This window comes from Chiloscyllium punctatum, chromosome 32 (genome assembly GCF_047496795.1).
Source record: "Chiloscyllium punctatum isolate Juve2018m chromosome 32, sChiPun1.3, whole genome shotgun sequence".
NCBI lineage: Eukaryota > Metazoa > Chordata > Chondrichthyes > Orectolobiformes > Hemiscylliidae > Chiloscyllium > Chiloscyllium punctatum.
The window spans coordinates 16,099,742-16,121,336 of NC_092770.1; the positions used below are offsets into that span (position 1 = coordinate 16,099,742).

The window sequence follows — 21,595 nt, forward strand, 5'->3', positions numbered from 1 at the left end:
TTCCTACATTACAAACAGTGACCGCACTGTTTTTCATTGGCTGTTGGATGTCCAGAAGGTGGGAAGTAAAGGAAATTCCTTTTCAGTGTCACCAAAAATTGAGACAACTGTTCCTAAAGTAGGTTAGTCTCCCTTCCCTCACATTCTGCTAATTTCCACACCGAGATTAAAATTTCTTCTGGCATATTTCGTGGTTTCAGACTTGTCATGATGTTCTTGTCTGCTGTGAGTCAGGTACTGGCTGAACTCTGTCTCTGGTTACTTGGCATTAAACTAAACCTCAGGATTAGCATTGCAGGTGTATGCAACAACCAACTGCTAGGTGAATCCTGAGAAGGAGGACTTCTGTGAGGATTATGGAATAGAGAGAGAGGAGTCGTGGGGATAACTTGATAGCCACAATAGGTAAATTGAACTCTGTCTTACTTAGCATGGTGACAGTGCCACACCAATATGATGGAGGATATTCTCAATGTGAAGGTGGGACTTTGTCTTCACAAGGATTGTGCAGCAGTCGCTCTTACTGATACTGTCATGAATAGATGCATCTGCAGCTGACAGATTGGTGAGGATGAGGTCAGGTGTGTTTTTCCATCTTGTTGGTTCCCTCACCACCTTCCATAGACCCAGTCTATCAGCATTATTCTTTACATCCTGATCAGTTCGATCAGGAGGGCTGCTGCCAAGCTACTGTTGGTGGTAGACATTGAAATTCCTCACCCAGAGCACGTTTTGCACCCTTGCCACCCTCTGCACTTTCTCCAAATGTTGTCCAACATGGAGGAATATTGATTCATCAGCCGAGGGTTGATAATATATGGTAACCAGCAGGAGATTTCCTTGCCTGGGTTTAACCTGAAGCCCTGAGACTTCCTGGGGTCCAGAGTCAATATTGAGGACTTCCAGGGCAATTCCCTTCCAACTGCACCCCACTGTGCTACCACCTCTGCTGGGTCTGTCCTTCTGAGAGGACAGGTCATATCCACTGATGGTGCTTTCTGGGATATTGTCTTACTGAACCATTCAAGATTGAGGGTTTTTTAAACATTCATTAATTTGTGGGGTACAGGTGTTGCTGGCTGCGCCAACATTTATTCCCTACCCCTAACTGCCATTAAGATAGAGGTAAGCTGTCACTTTGAATCAGTGCAATCCCTGTGCTGTTGTTAGACCCACACTGTAACATGGTGGCTCAGTGGTTAACACTGCTGCCTCACAGCCCCACGGATCCAGGTTCGATTCCCGCCTTGGGCGACTGTCTGTTCCTCCTGCTCAGCGTCTTCATTCCTTTCATAACTCACCCAGATTCGATTGACCTCACAGTTTACTGTGACAGAATAGGAGTACAGGTCTGCTGTGGCTGAGGGTAGCGTTCTTGCCACTGATTCAGAGAGCTTGAGTCTTGCTTCAGAGACTTGAGGGCAGAAATTGGAGGTGACCAGAGCTGTACTGAGAGAGTGCTGAACCATCAGAAGTATGCCTTCTGGGTGACCTATCAAAACGGGATCTTGTCTGACCTTGCGACCAGTGAAAAATCATGTGGCGTTGCTTTGAAGAGCAGCAATGGAGGTACTCCAGTGTCCTGGCCAACACTTCTCCCCTCAGTCAGCATCCCAAAACCAATGCTCTGATGTTATCTTGCAGCTGTCAGTGGACTCTCACTGGGTAGAAGTTGGCTGCCACATTGTCTAAATTCAACCAAGGTGATGCTTTTAAGATGCTTTAAAACACTTTGGAGTATTGTGAAAGGCATTATATAAACGAAGTCCTTGTCTTTTCGTTTTCTCTTGGCATCTCTTCAGGAACAGAAGTATGGTACTGCTGAACCCTTTGTTTGCGATGTGGAATATTGGTCAGAACTGGCAAGTGTTACAATTAAGGATTTACATTGTTTTTGTTTGCCTTTTCTTGTTTTCAGATCCAACCGCGATGCATAAACCAGCTAAAACATTTGAGACGTCTGGGAATAAATCAGATTGCTGCTTTCTTTAATGACTTTGAGTCCTATGCTTTCACAGCGGAAGAGATTGACGCATTGTTTCACGGTGTTGTGTGGCCACAGGTAACAGTCTCTCCATTGCTCTCTGCTTTCACCCTGCCCATTCACACCAAAGGCATGCCAATGTGACCCTTAAAAGTTTTGGTTAGTGTTTTACAAAGACACCGGTCACTTTTTGACAGTCCAATTGTTTTTGCCTTTATTCTGTCACGGCATGTCGGTGTTGCTGGCAAGTCCATTCTAAGTATCTATGAGCTGATTGGCTCTCTCGGATGTTTCAGGGAGCAGTTACACTGCTGTGGGTGTGGAGTCATGTGTGGACCAGACCAGTGAGGATGTCAGATTTCCTTCCCTGTAGGGCATTTGTGAACCAGATGGGTTTCTGTGACAGTCAGGACTAGCTTTATCATCTAAAATGAACTTCAGTCCCAACATGCTGGCACAGGAATCTGAGCCTGTGTCCCCAGAGCATTAGTCTGGGCCTCTGGATCAATAGTTGAGTGACACATGCCTCAGTGGTTAGCACTGCCACCTTAGAGCTCCAGGGACCAGGTTCAATTCCACCCTCAGATGACTCTGTATGTAGTTTGCACATTCTCCCCATGTTTGCACGGGTTTCCTCCCACAGTCCAAAGAAATGCAGGTTTGGTGGATTGGCCGTGGTAAATTGCTCATTGTATCTAGGGATATGTATGTTAGGAGGATGAGCCACGGGATTTGCAGGATTACGGGGATAGTTTGGGGAGGGTGGTTCTGGGTGGGATGTTGTTCAGATGGTCAGTGTGGACTCAAGTGGGCGAATGACCTGTTTCCACACTTTAAGGATTCTGTGACATCACTATATCGCCAACTCTGTAACTGTCCTGATGCATTGTCTGTTTTCACCTTCACCTTGTCTGATCTGCAGATCGGGAGACTCGCTTCTGAAGGGCAGTATGCGCCAACCCCTCTCCTGAAACTGATTCACATCTGGAGCAAGAATTCCAGGTGAGGAACACTTCAAAAACTTTCTGAACTTTGTTCATTGACTGCTGTGCATCGGTTTACATTGTGGACAGAGCAAACCTTAGGGGTTCCGATATGGTACTAAAATACCTCAAAATTTGCAAGGACACAATGTGACTCAAGTTATACTTGCTAGTTATTTGACACTGTTGTGTGATAGCTCTTCATCATTGGGTATTCCTGTTTGTTGCTGACAACTGAATCTGGAATCTGTGGGTACTGCCAACTCCTATTGTAAATGGAATGTCTGATTTTAAAATCAGCTCATCTGGAGTTTAATGAAGGCATTGCTCCTGATCAGCAACTAATGACCTATCCTCAATGGAGGCCTCTCCTGCTTAGTAACTAACTGTCACATCAAAGCCTGTTCTCAGAGTATAGGAATTCATACAGAAACATAAGACTTTGGAGTGGCAGTCGGACAGTCAGGGATTCGAACCTGTCCCACAATTCAGTAAGATCACGTCTGAGCTGGTTGTGGCCTCGACTCTAATGTCCTGTGTAGATCTACTCTCAGATTCCTAGTACTTTGAATGTTGTATTCTATTTTATTGTAAGTGGGCTGGCAGCTCCCCCAACTGGTGTGCTGGCTACACTGCGCTATGTAGTTTAACAGCCTTACTCTATGCGTATTTTCCAGGTTCTTCCCACTCCTTGCAAAACAGCTTCCTGATCACCCACAGTTGGATGTTCTGACCAACGTCTTTGCCTTGCTGTCATCTAAGAAGATCGCAGAACCTACGGCGGCGGTTGTCATGGATATCGTTGACAGCCTGTTGAGCATGTCTGACTTCTCACCAACAGCGCAAGCAAGCGTCCTGACTGTGAACGACACAGCCTTTCTAGAACCTTCTACCATTGCAGGAGGTACTACAACTCCTGTTTGTTGTGTTGTCATGTTTTATTGTCGAGGTTTGCGTTACTGGGGTTAATCATCCAGAAAGCAAGAGCTCAAATCCTGCCATTTGAGTTTGATTTAAAAACTTGAAGGGAGCTCTGGAAGCTGAAATTTGGTTTCAGTAACAGTAATTATGAAGTTATTGTGTTCTCATGTAACCCACACTGGTTCACTAATGACCTTTTCATGAAAGGAAGTCTGCTGTCCAGTTCCACACCAATATGATCGATTCTGAAATGCTGTCTGAGTCAAGCCACTCTGTAATGTCAAACACACTGTCAGGGGCTCAAGAAAACACCCCCACCCCTCGTCACTCCTCTGGATAACTTGGGAGGAATTTAAATGTTATTAACCCTTACTCCCATCTTCTGAAATGATTCAAAATGAAAAGCTTTAGTGGTAAGAGTGGTAATGCTGTACCCTGTGAAATTTGAACAATAGCGCAAACAGCATCGTTGTACCCTCGGCAGGAGAGCGATCTCTAGGTTACTACACCCTGGTCATGCCCCAGGTATTGTGGTGTCAATCAGTGTGTGGCTCCATGTGCAGGCTGGGTTCAAACCTCCTCTGGGCAAGGGGAGGGAATTAAACACTTTGTCTTTCCAGGGAATTGCTGATGTTTCCTTTTCAAGCATCATTGCCAATGAAGGCTGAGTCAACCTAATCACTTCATGTGCCTTGACTTGACAGACCCAATTATAAAATATACGAGTTACTGATTTGTCCATTAGACCTGTGTCCACCTCTCTGGATTTCCCACACTTGGCCACCATCAGCTGGTAAACTTGTTGGTGCTGATAGCTAGCCAGAGCAAGTGGCCCCAGCAGCCTGTTTGGTCATCTTGGTTATGTCGATATCTGAGCCTCTAAGATCCCACTCTGGTGGTGATAATCTCTTAGCTCTCACGCAGCAAGCTGCTGGTTTACAAACTTGTTTAGGTTTCTCCTGAAGGTTTCCTTCAGTCACTGTGGTACAGCACGGAAACAAACCCTTCAGTCCAACCAGTCCATGCTGACCATGATCCCAGTCGTTGAGTTCCTCTGAGCCAACAAATACTTGACCAGACTGGGCTCAGACCAAGTATGTCACCTCTTAGCAAGCTTTTACCCAGAGCATCGTGCAAGTAGGATTAAAAAATAATACTTCAGTATAAGCAACATTGTATCGCAAACTATGAAAGCGCTAATTTACAATTGATTAGTGCTTAAGTTAGTTTTTTGTTAATGCTTTCTAAGGGTTGTTTGCTCATGTGAGAGAATCGACAATTAGTGGTCACTGTTTAAAAACAAATGGTCACCCATTTTAGACAGAGATGAGAATTTCTTTAAAAATCTCGCAGACGGTCATGAATTCCCTTCCTCAAAGGGCAGTGGAGGAAGAGTCCCTTAATATTTTTAAGGCAGAGGTGCATAGATTCTCAAGAAATACTGGGGTGGAAAGTTACTGAATGGCAGGAACATGAATTAATTAGATGAACCCTGAGCTAATCGAGTTTCGGAACAAACTCGAGGTCACGTGACTTATTCCTGCTCTTAATTTGTAATTAGCAAGAAAACCTAACGTTGCACTTTTCCAAATTCCACTGAATTTGACATCACCTGATTGTGTTCAAGTGTTTCATTGAATTCCATTCGCGGAGTTCAGAATTTAAGAAACTGGAGCTAGATCGGGGCCTGGCAGCTGTGTTCCACTGTTGAACCAGATCACAACTGATCTCCCTAAACTCCACATTCTCACCTGATCCCTGTCAAGGGCAGGAAGAAGCCTGTGTCCAGTTCTCCAGATGTGTTTTCCCTTTCTAATCGATTCAACCTCATTATGTTGTGTGTCAGTTAACTGAAAGTTTGGGCAGGAGATGTCTAAGAAGTCTTGTTGTTTTTACAAAGACCGTTCAAGATAAAGGAACAGGTTCTGTCAGAGAATGTGGCATGGTAATGAAGTCCCCCCCCCCCCGCCAACTTTCTGTAATGCCCATCACAACCTGAGGACACCCCACAGTATCTATATGAAATCGAATATTTCTGAAGAGTGATCACTGTTGTAATATTGGGAAACACAGGAGCCAACAGCATGATCTTACAAACAACACAGAAGTGGCTGATCTTCACACCCAACCCCTACTCCTGCCCCATTGTCACTTGTAACACTTTTTTTTGCTGATAAAAATTACTTTATAAATTATGTGTCCCACTGTCTCCCTTCATGGTAGAGTTGAAAGTGTGGTGCTGGGAAAGCACAGCAAGACAGGCAGCATCTGAGGAGCAGGAGTATCGACGTTTCGGGAAAGAGCCCTTCATCGGGAATGAGCCTCATTTCTGACGAAGGGCTTATCCCCGAAATGTTGACTGTCCTGCTCCTCGGATGCTGCCTGACCTGCTGTGCTTTTCCAGCACCACATTCTTGACTTTGATCTCCAGGCACCTGCAGTACTCACTTTCTCCTTCATGTTAGAGCCTATTAACTTAAGTATCCTCCCACTATTTGTCATAGAATCGGCAAGCATGGGGATATGTCTTATTCTGCCTCATATTTCCACCATCCTGCGGCATCTTAACAAAGCTGTTGGAAATACAGAACGAATGAAGAAGAAAAAATTCCAAACACAAGTCAGTAAAGATTTGAGCATCCTTTCGAGGTACAGTTTTCTGTGTCATTTACCCTTTCGTACATTACAAATTATAACACTTCCATTTCCTACAAGAAACTAATTCTTAGGAGAGCCATGGACCTGACAAGCATTTATTGCTCACCTTTAAGTTTTTTTTTAGATTAGATTCCCTACAGTGTGGAAACAGGCCCTTTGGCCCAACCAGTCCACACTGACCCTCCAAAGAGTAACCCACCCAGACCCATTTCCCTCTGACTAATGCACCTAACACTATGGGTAATTTAGCACGGTCAATTCACCTGACATGTACATCTTTGGACTGTGGGAGGAAACCGGAGCACCTGGAGGAAACCCACGCAGACGTGGGGAGAATGTGCAAACTCAACACAGACAGTCGCCCGCGGCTGAAATCGAACCTGGGACCCTGGTGCTGTGAGGCAGCAGTGCTAACCACTGAGCCACCGGTTGAGAAAGTCTTGGTGAACTGCTGCGGTCTGTTTGTTGTCAGTAGATCCACACTGCTGTTAGGGTGGAAGTTCCCAAACCCAGTGACACCGAAGGAACGGTGATGTATTTCCAAGTCAGGATGATGTACGCCTTGATGGGAAACTTGCTGATGTTGGTGTTTCCATGTATCTGCTGCCCAAATCCTTCTAAGTGGTAAAGATTGCAGATTCAGAAGGTACAGTGTTGGTGAATTTCTGAAGTGCATCTTGTAGATGGGCCGTTCCCCTCTCCAATCATGAGCTCAAGGCTACTTGTCTTCCTCATGCTTCTCTGACAGACATCAGCAAACTTCACACAGACCAGGAGTCAAATTGAGGAGCTTTTGGCTGTGAGACTCTCACACTGAAGACAAACTGCTGTCTGCACCCCAAGGTGAGGGCAGTGTGTCTGTGCACTTGCTCTGCCTGCACACTGCTGCTTTTGTGCATCACCAATTTTATCTCATTGCATTTGAGGCACTAATTGATTTCCAGGGGAGTTAATCCGAACATTGAGCTAAGATGCCCCAAAGCAATTCCTCAGTGAATTTTCTAAATTACATTCCTAAATTATTTTCATAAATGGTGTGAGTAGTCCATTTTGTGAAATTACATTCAGTGTGTTGTGTTGAATTCAAAAATCTTTGATAAAATGGGCATGTATGGTTAAAATAAAATCTCATCAGGTCCTGGAGCATCTGTGGAGAGAGAACGTTTTGAGTTGATTATGATTCTGTTTTGAAAGATCTCTCTCCACAGATGCTATGTTCACTTTGTTTCTCACTTCATAGATGCTATTGGATCTGGTGAGTTTCTCCAGCACGTTTCTGTTTTTATTTCACATCTCCAGCATTTTGCTTTCATTTTAGAAATCCTAAACTTTTTTATAAACCTGTGCAAAAAACCTTGATAAATATGCAGTTTTGTGGAGTAAAGTTTTCCACATCATTTCTATCTGTTGGTTGCTTTCCAGGATAAGTCAGTTTGTACAGGATAAGGAACAGAGCACTGTTCTGATCAATCTCCTGATGCCCTATCTCTTTAAGCCAAACACACCACAGGTAAACGATATTTAACAATGGATCTGTGTGTGTGTGTGTGTGTTTGTGTGTGTGTACACTTGCATCTGGCATTTTGGAATGTTAATATAGGGGTCACTGGAGAATAAGGAGGCAACACTTTTGATGTGGTGTATTGTCAATGCCTACCTAGGAAAGGACATGAAGACAACCAGATAGACTATGAAAGAGACTCAGAATTGCCTTTCTATTCAGGATCTTTAATGACTGTGTAACAGCAGTGCTGAGGATTCAGAGGAGGTCGTGCACTTCCAAGGGACTTTAATGTGATTGGAAAATGAGCCAAAGGAAAGATGAGTATTGAAAAAAGAAATAGAGCTTTAAGTTAAGATGATCAGGAATGGACAGCCTCAGAAGACAGTGGAAGCAAATTCAGCAATGACTTTCAACAGGGAGTTCGATAAAACACTTGAAAAGAAAAGATTTCCAACAGCAGTGGGAAGAGAGCAAGGAGGTGTGGGGCAACTTTGATAGCTCTTGGTGGGTTGAATGGCATCTGATTGTGTTTGATTCTCTGAATGGGTGGCGCGATTTGTAACTGAAAAATGTGTTGCTGGAAAAGCTCAGCAGGTCAGGCAGCATCCAAGTAGCAGATTTGTCACTGGCTTTGAATGGATAGGATTTCTGTAACCAGTTATTGATAAATGGGGCCAGTCTCCCAGACAACTAGATCGTGTTAGCTGTAAGCTTTTGTACCATTGCATTGGCAAGCATTTGGTTCTGATTTCTTACATTGCACCAGCTACTGGTGCTAAATATTTTCATTGTGATATCTGGCTGAGAACCATCAGCAGCTCCAGGTGATTGACCGGGGGAATGGGGTACAGTAAAATGTGAGTTGTATGTCACAAACCTCCTCATGGAATAGAAAAGTATAGAGTCTCATCATTTTCTGCACTTCCCAAAGGATACTGAGATTGACATCCTGAAAACCATTCAGAACCTCCTGCAGCACTGCTCTGAGCCCGCCACGTTCATCAAGCCACTGGCTGCCCTTTTCTCTGTCATTCAAAACAGGCTGTCTCGGCAGACTCTCTGCTCCATCTTCCAGGTATGGTTACACAACAACTAAGTAATGGATCTGGATGATTGTGTTTGTTTTTCAAAGTTGTTTCTCCATTGCTTTAGAAAAGTTGACTTTGTGTCGTTTTGCTTTTCTAACCTTGTCTATATTCCGAACTGCTTAGGTATCAGTTATATCTCGGAGGGTATGCCCTCCTTGAGGTCAAAGGCCATGGCTCAAGTTCCCCTCTAGACACTTGAGCACTAAGTCCAGGTTAACTCGGCAGTGCTGAGGGAGAGCTGCACAGTCAGAAGTACTGCCTTTTTCAGATGAGGTGTTAAACTAGGGCGCAAGCTGTTTGCTTGGGTGCATGTAGAAGATCCCATGGTCACTATACCGAAGAAAAGTAGGTAGATGTGCTGGACAATAATGATCAGTCAACAGTTGTCACTTTTCGAAAACAAAATGCTGTTTATCTAGTGATATTGAATTGCTGTTTATGGGATCTTACTGTGTCGAAAACCAGCTGCATCTTTTTTCTTAAATGTCACTCACTCTCTCCTCTTACCTTCTCCCCCTCTCTGTCTCTCCCTCATTGTAATTACTCAATGGTTTTGTCAAACAGCATTGTGTATTATGTTCTTTCTCCCTCTCCTGCTCAGAGTAAACAATGCTGCTTCCTGTTAAGGTAATAACATTCACGTAGGGAGGAAATCCATGGGCAAAGCTCTGAGCCGATGTTGGGTCTAGGCTGTGCAGCTGCTTTCAGGTTGTTAGTGCTGTTTGATCACTCAGTGGTAACAGTTCACCTGCTTGTGAAACTAGTTACGCAATTCCAATTAATACGGAAATTGAAATAGATTAGCTTTGATGTTGTTATGTTGAGTAATAAAGAATGAATAGATTAAAGAATCACCATTCATACTGCAAAGCAGAAAACAACTGCGGATGCTAGACATCTGAAGCAAAAGCAGAATTAGCTGGAGATGCTCAGCAGATCTGACAGTATCTGTTCTGGACTCAAAATGTAGACTGCTTTCCCTCCACAGATGCTTCCTAACCACTCATTTTCCTGCTTGGTAAATTAGTTATTTCTGGGAAGAGGTATACAAAAGCTGAACCTGAATCCCCGATATCATTGAGATTTGACAATTGCCATTTACCCTTTGCAGTGGAGTCCCCAGGCATTTGTTGTCCACAGTGTCCCAGGAGTGGCTCGGGCTGTGATGTTGCAGTCTGTGCTCTCGATCTGACTCGGGAGTGCGATTGGTGTGTGTCAGGCCTCCAGCTCCATTTTGTTCAGGACCTGGTTTGCTAACCGGGAAGGGAAGCAACTTCACTTTGGTGTTGATAACGTAACCACAGAAATGTTTTGGCGCAGAAGGAGACCCACTTGGCTCATCTTGTCTGCATCATCTCTTCAAAACTGGCATCATTAGCTCATGCCAATCTCCTGCTTTTTTCCCATAACCTTGCACATTGATTCTATCTGAAACATCATCCACTCTCTCCTTTTTCTCACAAGTACAGTTAGTTCTCCTATGATGCGACGGTTGCATTCCTGTGTTTTAGAAACAGTGCTTAAAGTGTTGACATTGTAATCACATTACAGCCAACACACGTTTTGAAAGTTCACGCTTTAGAAACAGCGTCCCTAATTCATCTATTGGGTTACATTGAATTCGTGTTGACAAAATGTGGGTTATAGCAGAACGACCTGTAGTTGCAAGTCAGGATACTGTGTGACTTAGAGGTGAACATACAGGTGGCGTTCCCATGCATCTGCTGCCTGTGTCTTCTGAGAGAAAAAAATTCCTATCGTCTGTCTCCTAAAAGGATGATCCTTAAGAGTCTCTTTAATTCTGCACTTATCCACAAGAAGAAACATCCATTTCAATTTACCTTGTCAGTGCCATTCAGGATTGTATAAACTTCAGTCAAATTATCTCTTGCTCTTCTAAACTCCAGAGAAAACAAACCCTGCCAGTCCAGTCTTTCCTCATAAGGCAACCCGCTTATTCCAGGTATCAATCTAATAATCCTCTGAACTGTCCTTGGCATGTGCATTGTAGATGGTGGACAGGCTCAGGGAGTCAGGAAATGAGTTATATGCTCCAGGATTCTTAGCCTCTGGCCTCCTCTTGTAGCCTCTGTATTTATATATCTGGTCCCAATAGACTCAATATCTCAAGTTCCAAGATGAAAGAGAACTTAACATAGATTTGCCATATTTATTCATTAATGATGTTTGAAAGGTGTTTACAGAGTTATTCCTGCGGTTTTTAGTACTTTGTGGCATTTATAATCTTGTTTTGCTGAATCTTGTTTTTAGTGAGTGCGCTATTTAGATGTCAGATCCAGACTTTGGGATCTTCAGCCTGCTTTTCCACAGAATTAGACCCAGGAATAATTAGATGAGATTAGGTTAGGTTCCCTATAATTTGGAAACAGGCCCTTCGGCCCAACCAGTTCACACCGACCCTCTGAAGAGTAACCCAGCCACACCCATTTCCCTCTAACTAATGCACATAACACTACAGGCAATTTAGCATGGCCAATTCACTTGACCTGCACATCCTTGGCCTGTGGGAGGAAACTGGAGCACCCGGAGGAAACCCACACAGACACAGGGAGAATGTGCAAACTCCACACAAGACAGTCACCCAAAGCTGGAATCGAACCAAAGCTGGAATCAAACCCAGGACCCTGGTGCTGTGAGGCAGCAGTGCTAACCACCGAGCTGCCCCAAAGGGGGGGGGGAAGCACTTTCTCACTTAATGGGTAATGGAGACATGAGGGATCCCTCACCACCTCAAAAAAAAAGCTGTTGAGGTTGGAGATAAAAATGGGCAATTTCAAGCCTAAAATTTATACTTATTTGTTGAATGAGAGTATTGGGGTTAGGGAATAGAGACTGATCAAAGATGCAGACTGGATATGAAAAAAAATTAAATGGCCAAATTACCTTAAAAGGCTGAATTGTCTTTTCCTCTTCCACAGCATTTCAGATTATGCTGAATCTCATTTTGCACTGAGAATTTGCCTGATTATATGTAAAATTATTAACTCTGTTGTACTTTATTTTATTTGTTTATTGCCTTTTCTTTATTTTAAACAAAGACCTTGGCTGATCTGGACAGCAGACTGGTGTACATTACAGAAACTGTCACTAAGGTAAGATGAAGTTTACCCCAGACTTTCTTCACTAGTCAGCAGAAAGCTTATGTTTCTTTATGCACACTTCCTAGTTCTGACCTAATCACTTTTTGTTTTAGTTAAATGCCTTTGATCGACAACATCTTGATGACATTGATTTTGATGAGCGCCTGTCTGCATTCCAACTTACCACTAAATGTATCCGAGAGATGGGAACATTGGATATGGAGTATCTGATTGCAGTCATGCACAACTGCTTCCATTCCATTCAGGTTAGTATAGACCCTCCCAACACGCATTCACTTAGACACATTCTTCAAGCTTCTGACTTTGTGTAATGAAGTTCATAAATCCGTTGAGTAAATTTATGTAATAAATTTTTTTATAACATGGAAAATGCAAAAATAACTCTGTGTTGTTTAAGTTCTAATTTTCCAAGGTGTTGCCTTCCTCTGTCTTTGTAATCTCCTCCACCTCTATTATCCTCTGAGCTATCTATACTCCTCCAACTCTAGTCTCTTTAACCTCTAATTTATCAAGGTCCATGCCTTCAGTTGCCTGAACCCCCAAAACTGTGGAATTTCCTCCCTGCACCTTGCTTTTCCCCCTTAGATGTTCTTTAATGCCTCCCTTTTTAACCAAGCCTTTGGTCATCTGTCTAATAGCTCCTTATGTAACTCAGTGTTGAATTATGTTTGATTATGTTCCAGGGAAGTACATAGTCATGAACTGTGTAAGTTACAGTGCTTTGAGCAATTAAGTCACTAAAATCCATCCAATGTTCACAAAACCCCCACATGCATGAGAGATTGAGCGTTAGAAATGATGTTTTTCTCGTTTTAGCTAACTCGTGAAGAGCAGGGAAATCTGATTGACCTGATCAGCAGATTGAGCTGGGATTTAACGGTCAGCTGTGCTTGTCAAAAACTTTGAGCTGTTTTCATTCAGCCAAACTCTCCTCCATTCAAATCATCGAACATTCCCCAGACACAAAAGCCAGGAACATCAGCAACACCCCCAGCTCCAAAGTGCCCTATTTGTACATAAGTAAGACAGTACTAACTGGTTCTACAACAATGTGGATGATAACTATTTGCCTCTAATTTTTCTTCTAGCTGGGGGAGATGACTCTTAGTGACAGCGCGACACTTTGCTTGACTGAGATTATCCGAAGAGTGGCTTCTGTTGACTGCTCAGAGGAGGAATACAAGGAAGTAGTCAACCGCACTTTACTGGAGACCTTACGGAATTGTCTCAAATCAAAGATTGAGGTAAAAGATTATAAAGAGAGTAAGCTAACATGAGCTTTATGGCCACAGCGTCAGATGTGTCCCATTATTCACATGAGTGATTCCTGGCCCTTGTTCCAGCATGACAGAGGAAACAGCTGCTGAATAGATTAAAATAAAATCTGAAGATACTGGAAATACCCAGTCCTGGCAGCATCTATAAATAGTGAATCTGAGTTAGTGGTTCAGATTGATGGCCTTTTGTTAGAACTTCCGCCCTCATGGAAATTCACAGACCTGAGAGGTGACCTGATAGAAGTTTATAAAATAATGACAGGTTTAGATAGAATTGAAGGCAGTTGTCTTTTCCCTAGGATGAGGGATTTCAATACTGGGGGGGGGGTATATTTTTGAGGAGAGAGCTTTAAAAAAGACAGAAGAGGCAAATGTTTTTACACAGAGTAGTTCACATATAAGATGAACTTCCTAATGAAATGATAGATGTTTAATTCCAATGTTTAAGAGACATTTGGATGTATACATGAACAGGAAAGGTTTGGAAGGACAGGAGCCTGGAGCAGGTTGGTGGGATTAGTTTATTTTAGGATTACATGTGGCACAAACTGGTTGGACCGAAAGGTCTGTTTCTGGCTGTATAACTCAGAGTCTAAATGAATATTTTAAAGAAGAACAGTATCTTTATCAACTTTATTGATCCACGATTTATCGAAAGGGACGTTAAGATTCTGGAGCCAAGATGAATAGACTCTGATGCATACAGCTGAGTTATTACCTAATTGAATGGCAGAACAAGGTCAGAAAGGGGCTGAATGACCTCCTGTATCTACCTGTGTGTATTTTGACAGAATTACACCACCGTTGTGCTGAATTCACTTCGCTCCATTTTAGGCCTGCTTCCCTTGCTCCATTTCTGTTTGGTTTATTGCAGAGTGTTCAACAGGAATACACAACGCTACTTTGCTCCTTGATCCGGACATTCCCCCAAAGACCAGAATTCCAGGACCTGGTGCAGCTAACAGACCACGATCCGGATATGGACTTCTTCGAGAATATGAAGCATATACAGGTGGGTAATACAGACCATTTATTTTTATACATTCAGAAACTGGCAGTAAAATCTACCCAAGAATGGGATCTTAATTGTGGTTGAGAATTAAATTAAACTAAATAACTGAAAATGAGCTGTGTTTTTAAATTACCTGGGCATTGAGGTTAAATAGTTGGAATGATAATGGCAATTAAAATAAATTGAGAGGTGTGCCTGGGTAGCAGGTATTTCGTTAAACTTGCCTTTCATCAATTGACCTTTATGTTAGTATGAATATTGCAGTTCCTAAGAACTCTAGCATTTGACTCTGTGACTTTACATAGTCAATGCTTAATGTATCTGTAAAAATCTCACCTCTTGCAGTATTGAAATGGGTAAAAATTGAATGTGAAATGGTGAATGTTCTAAGTAGAAGTAAGCTTAACAATTTCCAGACTTAAAATACAGGAATCCTGTTTGAAGTTGTACAGTTCTATAGAGAGGTTTGTTACGCTGCACAGCAACAAGCAGAAAGTGAAATATTTAACTCTGATATTAACTAACTGTGGACTTCTTCACTTCAAGTTAATGTTGTAGTTGTTAAGTGATGACTTGACCATTTCCTAAGAGATACATTCACCAAATCCCATACATGTGTATGCACCCCTGTATATGTGTGTATGTGTGATATATGTAATATATATGTAAAAAATATAGAGATAGAGAGGGAGGACTGATGGCCCAAAGATGGATACTATTATTTTGCCCTCTGTCTGCTACTAACAACCAAGGGACACTTGTTTAGTGTTCTAGTAGTGCTCCAGCAACTTAAGCAATTTACTGTTCAAATCCCATAAAGGGAAAGTTAAGTGGAAACACAAGGAAGCTATAGTAGGGAAGAAGGCCATTCACCCCAGCCACGCAATGATGTCATTTACCTCCAACAAAACCTTCTGCTCCCACCTTTATTTCTCTTTGCACAAGATTTCAATCCCCTTTTCTCATCATTTACCTATCCAATCTAATCTGAATGGTTGACAGTGTCTCTGTCTCAATCATTGGGCCGGATTGCGGCACAGGTGTGTGTGTGTGTGTGTGTGTGTGTGTGTGTGTGTGTACACATACTAAAGCTATCTTATTGCTACCTGATAAAATGATCATGGACCTTCTGGATTTTCATAAAATAGCATTGGCAATTGGTCCTGTTATCCTTATATATGCTGGATTTATTTCTATTGGACACAGTTAAGAGAAGGTTCACTTTCCTGATTGCTTGGGTGATTGAGGAAAAGTTACGCCCACTGAGCCTATATTCATTGGAGTTCAGAAGGAGGTGGGTGCTGAGTGAATCATGGAATAATCCAGGAATAAGGGGCCCGATGTAAAAGTTCATGATGGAAATGAGGAATGTCTTCCCTCAGAGGGTCCTGAATCTGCAGAATTCCCTTCCCCAAAGTGCAGCGTGGGATGATCATTGATTGTACTCAAAACTGAGTTTGTCAGAATTGCAATCTGAAAGGGAATTGAGGATTACTGAGGGTGTGGTTGGAACTGGAGGTTGGATATAAGGCTATGATCAGATCAGCTATATGAGAGACTTAACAACTTATTTTTGTTCCTGTTTCTTGTGTTTTTATATTATATTCTAAGACCCAAACTGCATCACTAATATCCTTCAGGAAAGGGGAACTTGTTGCCCTGGGTGTCATCTCGGTTATGTGCCAATACGACTGGTTTTTAATGTTCAGAGGACAACGATCATGATGTTACCAAGATCACATCAAACAGCAAAGCAAAGTTCTAGGTGCCATCTTATCAGCTAATACCATTTGAGTTTACAATGAGCAGGATTTGGCTCACCTGGTGATATTTCTTTCCTTCTGTCAGTTATGTTTCAGTGGGTCATGTTCTCACCTCGGATTCAGGGTTCTTAGTTTGAGTCCCAATCCAGATTTTGAGCACCCAAAGCAAAACTGATTCTGCAGTGTAAAAGGGAGTACTGTATTGTGAGAAGTGATGCTCTGTCTTGGTGTGGAAAATCCCGTGGCATTGTTTCTAAGCAGGTTAGAGGGTTATCCCTGAAGTCCTGGATAATCAACTTCACAGAAATAGGTTATCTCTTCATTATCAGATTACCATTTGTGGGAGCTTCCTTTGAGCAAATTGACTGTCACATTATCCACACAATACATAATGACCATGCTTCACAAATATTTAATCGGCTGTAAGCGTGTGGGATGTCTATTGATCATGAAAGGATCTATATAAATGCAAGTCTTTTTCTGTTCGGTATTCAGATCCACAGGAGAGCACGTGCCCTGAAAAAACTAGCGAAGCATCTTGATGAGAAAAAGATTACGTTATCCTCAAAATCTTTGGTGAATTACATCTTGCCATTTGCTACTTCAACACTGTTCAGTGAGAACATGCTGAAGGTAAGAACTACATTTATAAAACATTGGGACTTCAAGAAGCTGATTGGAACCTGGTCTGTCATGCTGCCGAGACCAAGCTGTAGTAATGTCACTAGTAATTCAGAGGACCAGCTTAATGTTCTGAGGACACTGGTTTGACGAACAGCTAATATGTGAGAACACCATCATCTGCAAGTTCCCCTCCAAGCCACTCACCATCCTGACTTGGAAATATCTCGCCATTCTTCAGTGTCACTGAGTCAAAAACCTGGAATTCCCTCCTTAACGGCATTGTATGTGTGTGTCAACACCAAATTGTCTGCAGTGTTTGACGAAGGCAATTCCTCATCACCTTCCTGAGAATGCTTAGGTATGGACAGTAAATGCTTGCCCAGCCCAGCAATGCCACGTCATATGAATGAATTTATTATTTTTAAACATCTCTGTCTGATCCTTTTGGGAGGAACTAAGTCAATTCAAACTCCCTTCATTTAACCTTTTCAGCCCCATTGTTCTTATGATCATCTGGATCGAAATAAAGGGATCTGTGAGAGTATGAAGCGTGAATTGGTAAAGATAGATTGGGGCACCTATCTAAACAGCTGGCTGGTGGGTTGGCACTGGTTCATATTTAAAGAATGTGTGTATGAACAATTGTTCATTGCGAACAAAATCAGAAGTTGCTGGAGAATTAATGTTTCTGGCTCAGTGACCCTTCTTCTGACCTGATGGTAGCTAGGAAAAGGTTGATATGTATGCCTAAATGATAGGTCCCAGAGAGAGAGAGAGAGAGAAACAGTCGGGCAGACAAAGAAATGGGTAATGGTCGGCCTGAGAGAATGACTAGCTGCTAATGAGGACCATGAGTCGCTGGCAGTAGGTTCTTTGTGTTAGCAGCCCATGTGATGACAAGGCCTGGTGTGTGGAAGTTGGGTTTCGGAAATGGGAGCTGAAAATGTGTTGCTGGAAAAGCGCAGCAGGTCAGGCAGCATCCAAGGAGCAGGAGAATCGACGTTTCGGGCATAAGCCCTTGGCATCTGCAGTCCTCACTTTCTCCTTAAGGAAATGGGAGAAAGTGCTCAGGCCCTAAAATTATTATAGAGGAAAGTTGGGGCAACCATGAGTTACAAAAGGAATTGGGAATAATATTAGATTCAGAGAGGAGACCTATAAAACTCCCAGATAAAGCTGCAGACCTGAGGATGGAGAGCATTTAGAATTGAGGAAAAGAGGGTGAGACGTTTGATCAAAAAGGGGAAAATAGGCTTGAGGAGAATTTCAGGGAACATAGGAACTGACTATAAAAACTGATATAAAAATGTGAAGAGAAAACATTAGTAAAGACAAGTGTTGGTCTCTTACAGTCACCCCTTACTGGAGAAATTATAACGGTGAGCAAGGAAATGGTAAACAAATTGAGCACATACTTTGGTTCTGTCTTCACAAAAGAGTGCAGAAAAAACCTCCCAGAAATGTTTGGGCAGAGTTTAGTGAGAGTGATGTATTGAAGGAAATCAAGATTAATAAGGAAATGGTTCTGGGGAAATTAATGGGGTTGAAGGCTGACAAATTACCAGGGCCTGATAATCTACAGACTAGCGGGTCGGAAATGTAACCCCACTCTTTAAAAAGGGAGGAAGAGAGAAAACAGAATTGCATTCCAGTTAGCCTAACATCGATAGTGGGGAAAGTACTAGGTTCCTTTGTAAAAGACACGATAGCCGAACATTTGGAAAGCTTTAACTGGATTAGACAAAGCCAGTATGAGTTTATGAAAGACAAGTCATGCTCAACTAATCTACTAGAGGTTTTTTGAGGGTGTAACTCTGAATAGATCAGAGAAGCCCAGTGGTTGTGGTGTATTTGGATTTTCAGAAGGCTTTTGATAAAGTCCTTCATAAGTACTTAGAGAACATAGTTGAAACTCATAGGTTAGGGGATGATATATATTGACATAGATTGATAATTAGTTAACAGACAGAAACAGTGAGTGGGAATAAAGGGTCTTTCTCTGAGTGAAAGGCATTCAGTGTCTAGTGGAGTACCACAAGAGTACTTGAGCCACAACTGTGCACAATATATGTCAATGACTTGGATGATGGAAACAATGCAACATTCCCAATGATGATGGCACAAAACTTGGTGAGATTGTGAACTGTGAAGAGGATGGAAGGAGGCCTCAGTGCGTTTTAGACAAGTTGAGTTTGCAGGTGAACATGGGGCTGGACAGTCTAAATGTAGGGAAGTTTTGTTTTCCCTGGCTGTGGAGTCTCGAACTGGGGACACAGTCTCAGGATAAAGGGTGTGCCATTTCAGACTGAGATGAGGAAAACATTCCTGTGGAATTCTCTACCACTGAAGTTTGGAGGCCAGGTCACTGAATATATTCAAGAAAGAGATCCATTTTTAGATTTTAAAGACATCACAGGGAATGGGAAGAAAGTGGGAGCAGCATACTGAATTGGGTGATCAGCCATGGTCATATAGAAAGGTGAAGCAGGCTCAAATGATCTTGCTTTAGTTTCTGTGTTCCTACGTAAAATAAATGGGAGCAGGATTAGGTCATGTGGTTCATCAAGCCTGCTCCAGTGTTCAGTATGATCACGGCTGATCTGGTTATGGTCTCAACTTCACTTTCCTATTGTATCCTTTGTTGATTAAAAAACTATCCAACTCAGTCTTGAATGTATTCAGTGACTCATTCTTCACTCGCCCCCATGGAAGTGTACTCCACACAAACCCCTCTCGGAGAAACAGAGAGACAACAAATCCCTTATTTTTAACCTGTGACCCTACTTCTAGACTTGGAAAAATCATTCTCCGTTTTCACTTTCTCAAGGCCCCTCAGAATGTTATATATTGCGATAAGATTATCTCTCATTCTTCTGAACTCCAAGGAGTAGAGGCCAAATCTGCTTAATCGTTCTTCATAAGACAAGCCTTTTCATCCCAGGAATCCACCTTCTCTGTGCTGCTTCCATTGGAGGTATGTCCCTCCTTAAGTATGGAGATCAAAAGTGGATACAGTATTCTAGGTGTGGTCTCACCGATATCCTGTACAGTTGTAACAAGACTTCTTTGCTTTTGTACTCCACCCCTGGTGTTAAATTCCAGCAAAACTGCACTGCACACCTTTCAAGGCAGTGCCTCCTTCTCAAGCTCAGGTGCCCGGAATGGAATGCAGGCACTTCTGAGGTACAGGCAGAATGTGGTGCAAACACGGCAGCTATCGGCAAAGAGAGAAAACCACTGTTAACGTTTCGGTTGAGTGAGCATTAATCAGAATGGGAAGGAAATTGTAGATGAGCATCAACCATCACAGAGCCAGAGGAAAGTGGGCTGGTTCCACTGGATGTAATTTGACTCGGGCTACGTATAACTCCAGTGTAACTTTCAACTAAACGTGAATTGGCTGAAATGGGTTTGTTTCAATTTTGTTTCACTCTGCTCTGCTTATCTTTCCATGACATTCTCTAGCACGAGAACATGACCACGGCATCTGTGGAACTTGTTGGAGCTGCCTGCAAGCATCTCTCATGGTCACCATATATTTACTACCTTAAACGATATATTCACATTCTGCAGACTGGACAGATCAACCAGAAACTTGCAGTCAGGTGTGTATGTGGAATAGTGTGCAGTGATGGTTGTGCCAGCAAGCTAATGAATGATTCTTCAATTAGAGTCATAGAGATATACAGCATGGAAACAGACCCTTTGGTCCAACCCGTCCATGCCGACCAGATATCCCAACCTAATCTAGTTCCGCCTGCCAGCGCCCGGCCCATATCCCTCCAAACCCTTCCTATTCATATCCCCATCCAGATGCCTTTTAAATGTTGCAATAAATACTTTTTTTTTCCCAACACACCAGCTCTCGCTCAATCTGAGGCTCATTCTTTTTAAATATAGTAATCAAGATCCCAAATCCTGTCCAGAACAAAGCAGCCTATTGATAGTCCACTACGCTGTCTGTTTGCATCCTCCACAGTGGCAGCATTGTGTATTGTCTACATGATATATTGTCGAAGCAGCTTTTTAGACAGCACCTTCCAAACCTGCACCCTCCACCATGTAGAAATGGTGAGGATACGACCGTCTGCACATTCCCCTCCAAACTATTCACTTGGAAATGTAACTCTTTTCCTTTGGTGTCACTGGTTCAAAATTCTGGAACTTCCTTCCAACAGCACTGAGAGTGTCCTTACACCCCAAGGCCTGCAGCGGTTTAAGAAGTCCACTCACCACCACCTTATAATCCCTGCAGTGCAGAAAGAGGCCATTCAGCCCATCGAGTCTGCACCCACCCTTTGAAGAACATCCCACTCAGAGACAACTGTTTGGAGGCCACTCCAATCCTAAATGTTAGTCCATTCCAATGTTTTGCCAAAGACGTGTAACACTCTAAACTGAAATTTCATCAGTGCTCTACACTGCCCATAACTAAGGATGTTAAATCTTGATCATTTTCAGTTTAGCTTTTGAATCTTTAAAATATTGCTGTTCTTAGTCTTGTTTATTTGCTCTCCTACAGTTTGCTACTCTCAGTGTTGCAAGCCTTTCACTTTGACCCAGAGAGCCTACGGAAGGAGTTTGAAGCTGTTCAGGCAATTGAAAATGCAAGTACGTGCCTAAACTCTGCCTTTTAGGATGGAGTTCCTGCAAAGAGTA

At 42.7% G+C, this 21,595-nt stretch overlaps 1 protein-coding gene across 1 annotated transcript in view; it reads left to right on the forward strand.

The window, feature by feature from the left end:
• Positions 1-21,595, forward strand: part of utp20 (UTP20 small subunit processome component) — a 114,121-nt gene that overhangs the window by 51,943 nt on the left and 40,583 nt on the right. Inside the window, exons 28-40 of the mRNA XM_072551731.1 lie at positions 1,919-2,062; positions 2,907-2,986; positions 3,645-3,871; positions 6,393-6,537; positions 7,969-8,056; positions 8,982-9,125; positions 12,198-12,251; positions 12,353-12,505; positions 13,349-13,504; positions 14,412-14,549; positions 16,808-16,945; positions 20,402-20,541; positions 21,459-21,547. Coding sequence (XP_072407832.1) covers positions 1,919-2,062; positions 2,907-2,986; positions 3,645-3,871; positions 6,393-6,537; positions 7,969-8,056; positions 8,982-9,125; positions 12,198-12,251; positions 12,353-12,505; positions 13,349-13,504; positions 14,412-14,549; positions 16,808-16,945; positions 20,402-20,541; positions 21,459-21,547 — 1,696 coding nt within the window. The remainder of the gene's footprint in view (positions 1-1,918; positions 2,063-2,906; positions 2,987-3,644; positions 3,872-6,392; positions 6,538-7,968; positions 8,057-8,981; positions 9,126-12,197; positions 12,252-12,352; positions 12,506-13,348; positions 13,505-14,411; positions 14,550-16,807; positions 16,946-20,401; positions 20,542-21,458; positions 21,548-21,595) is intronic.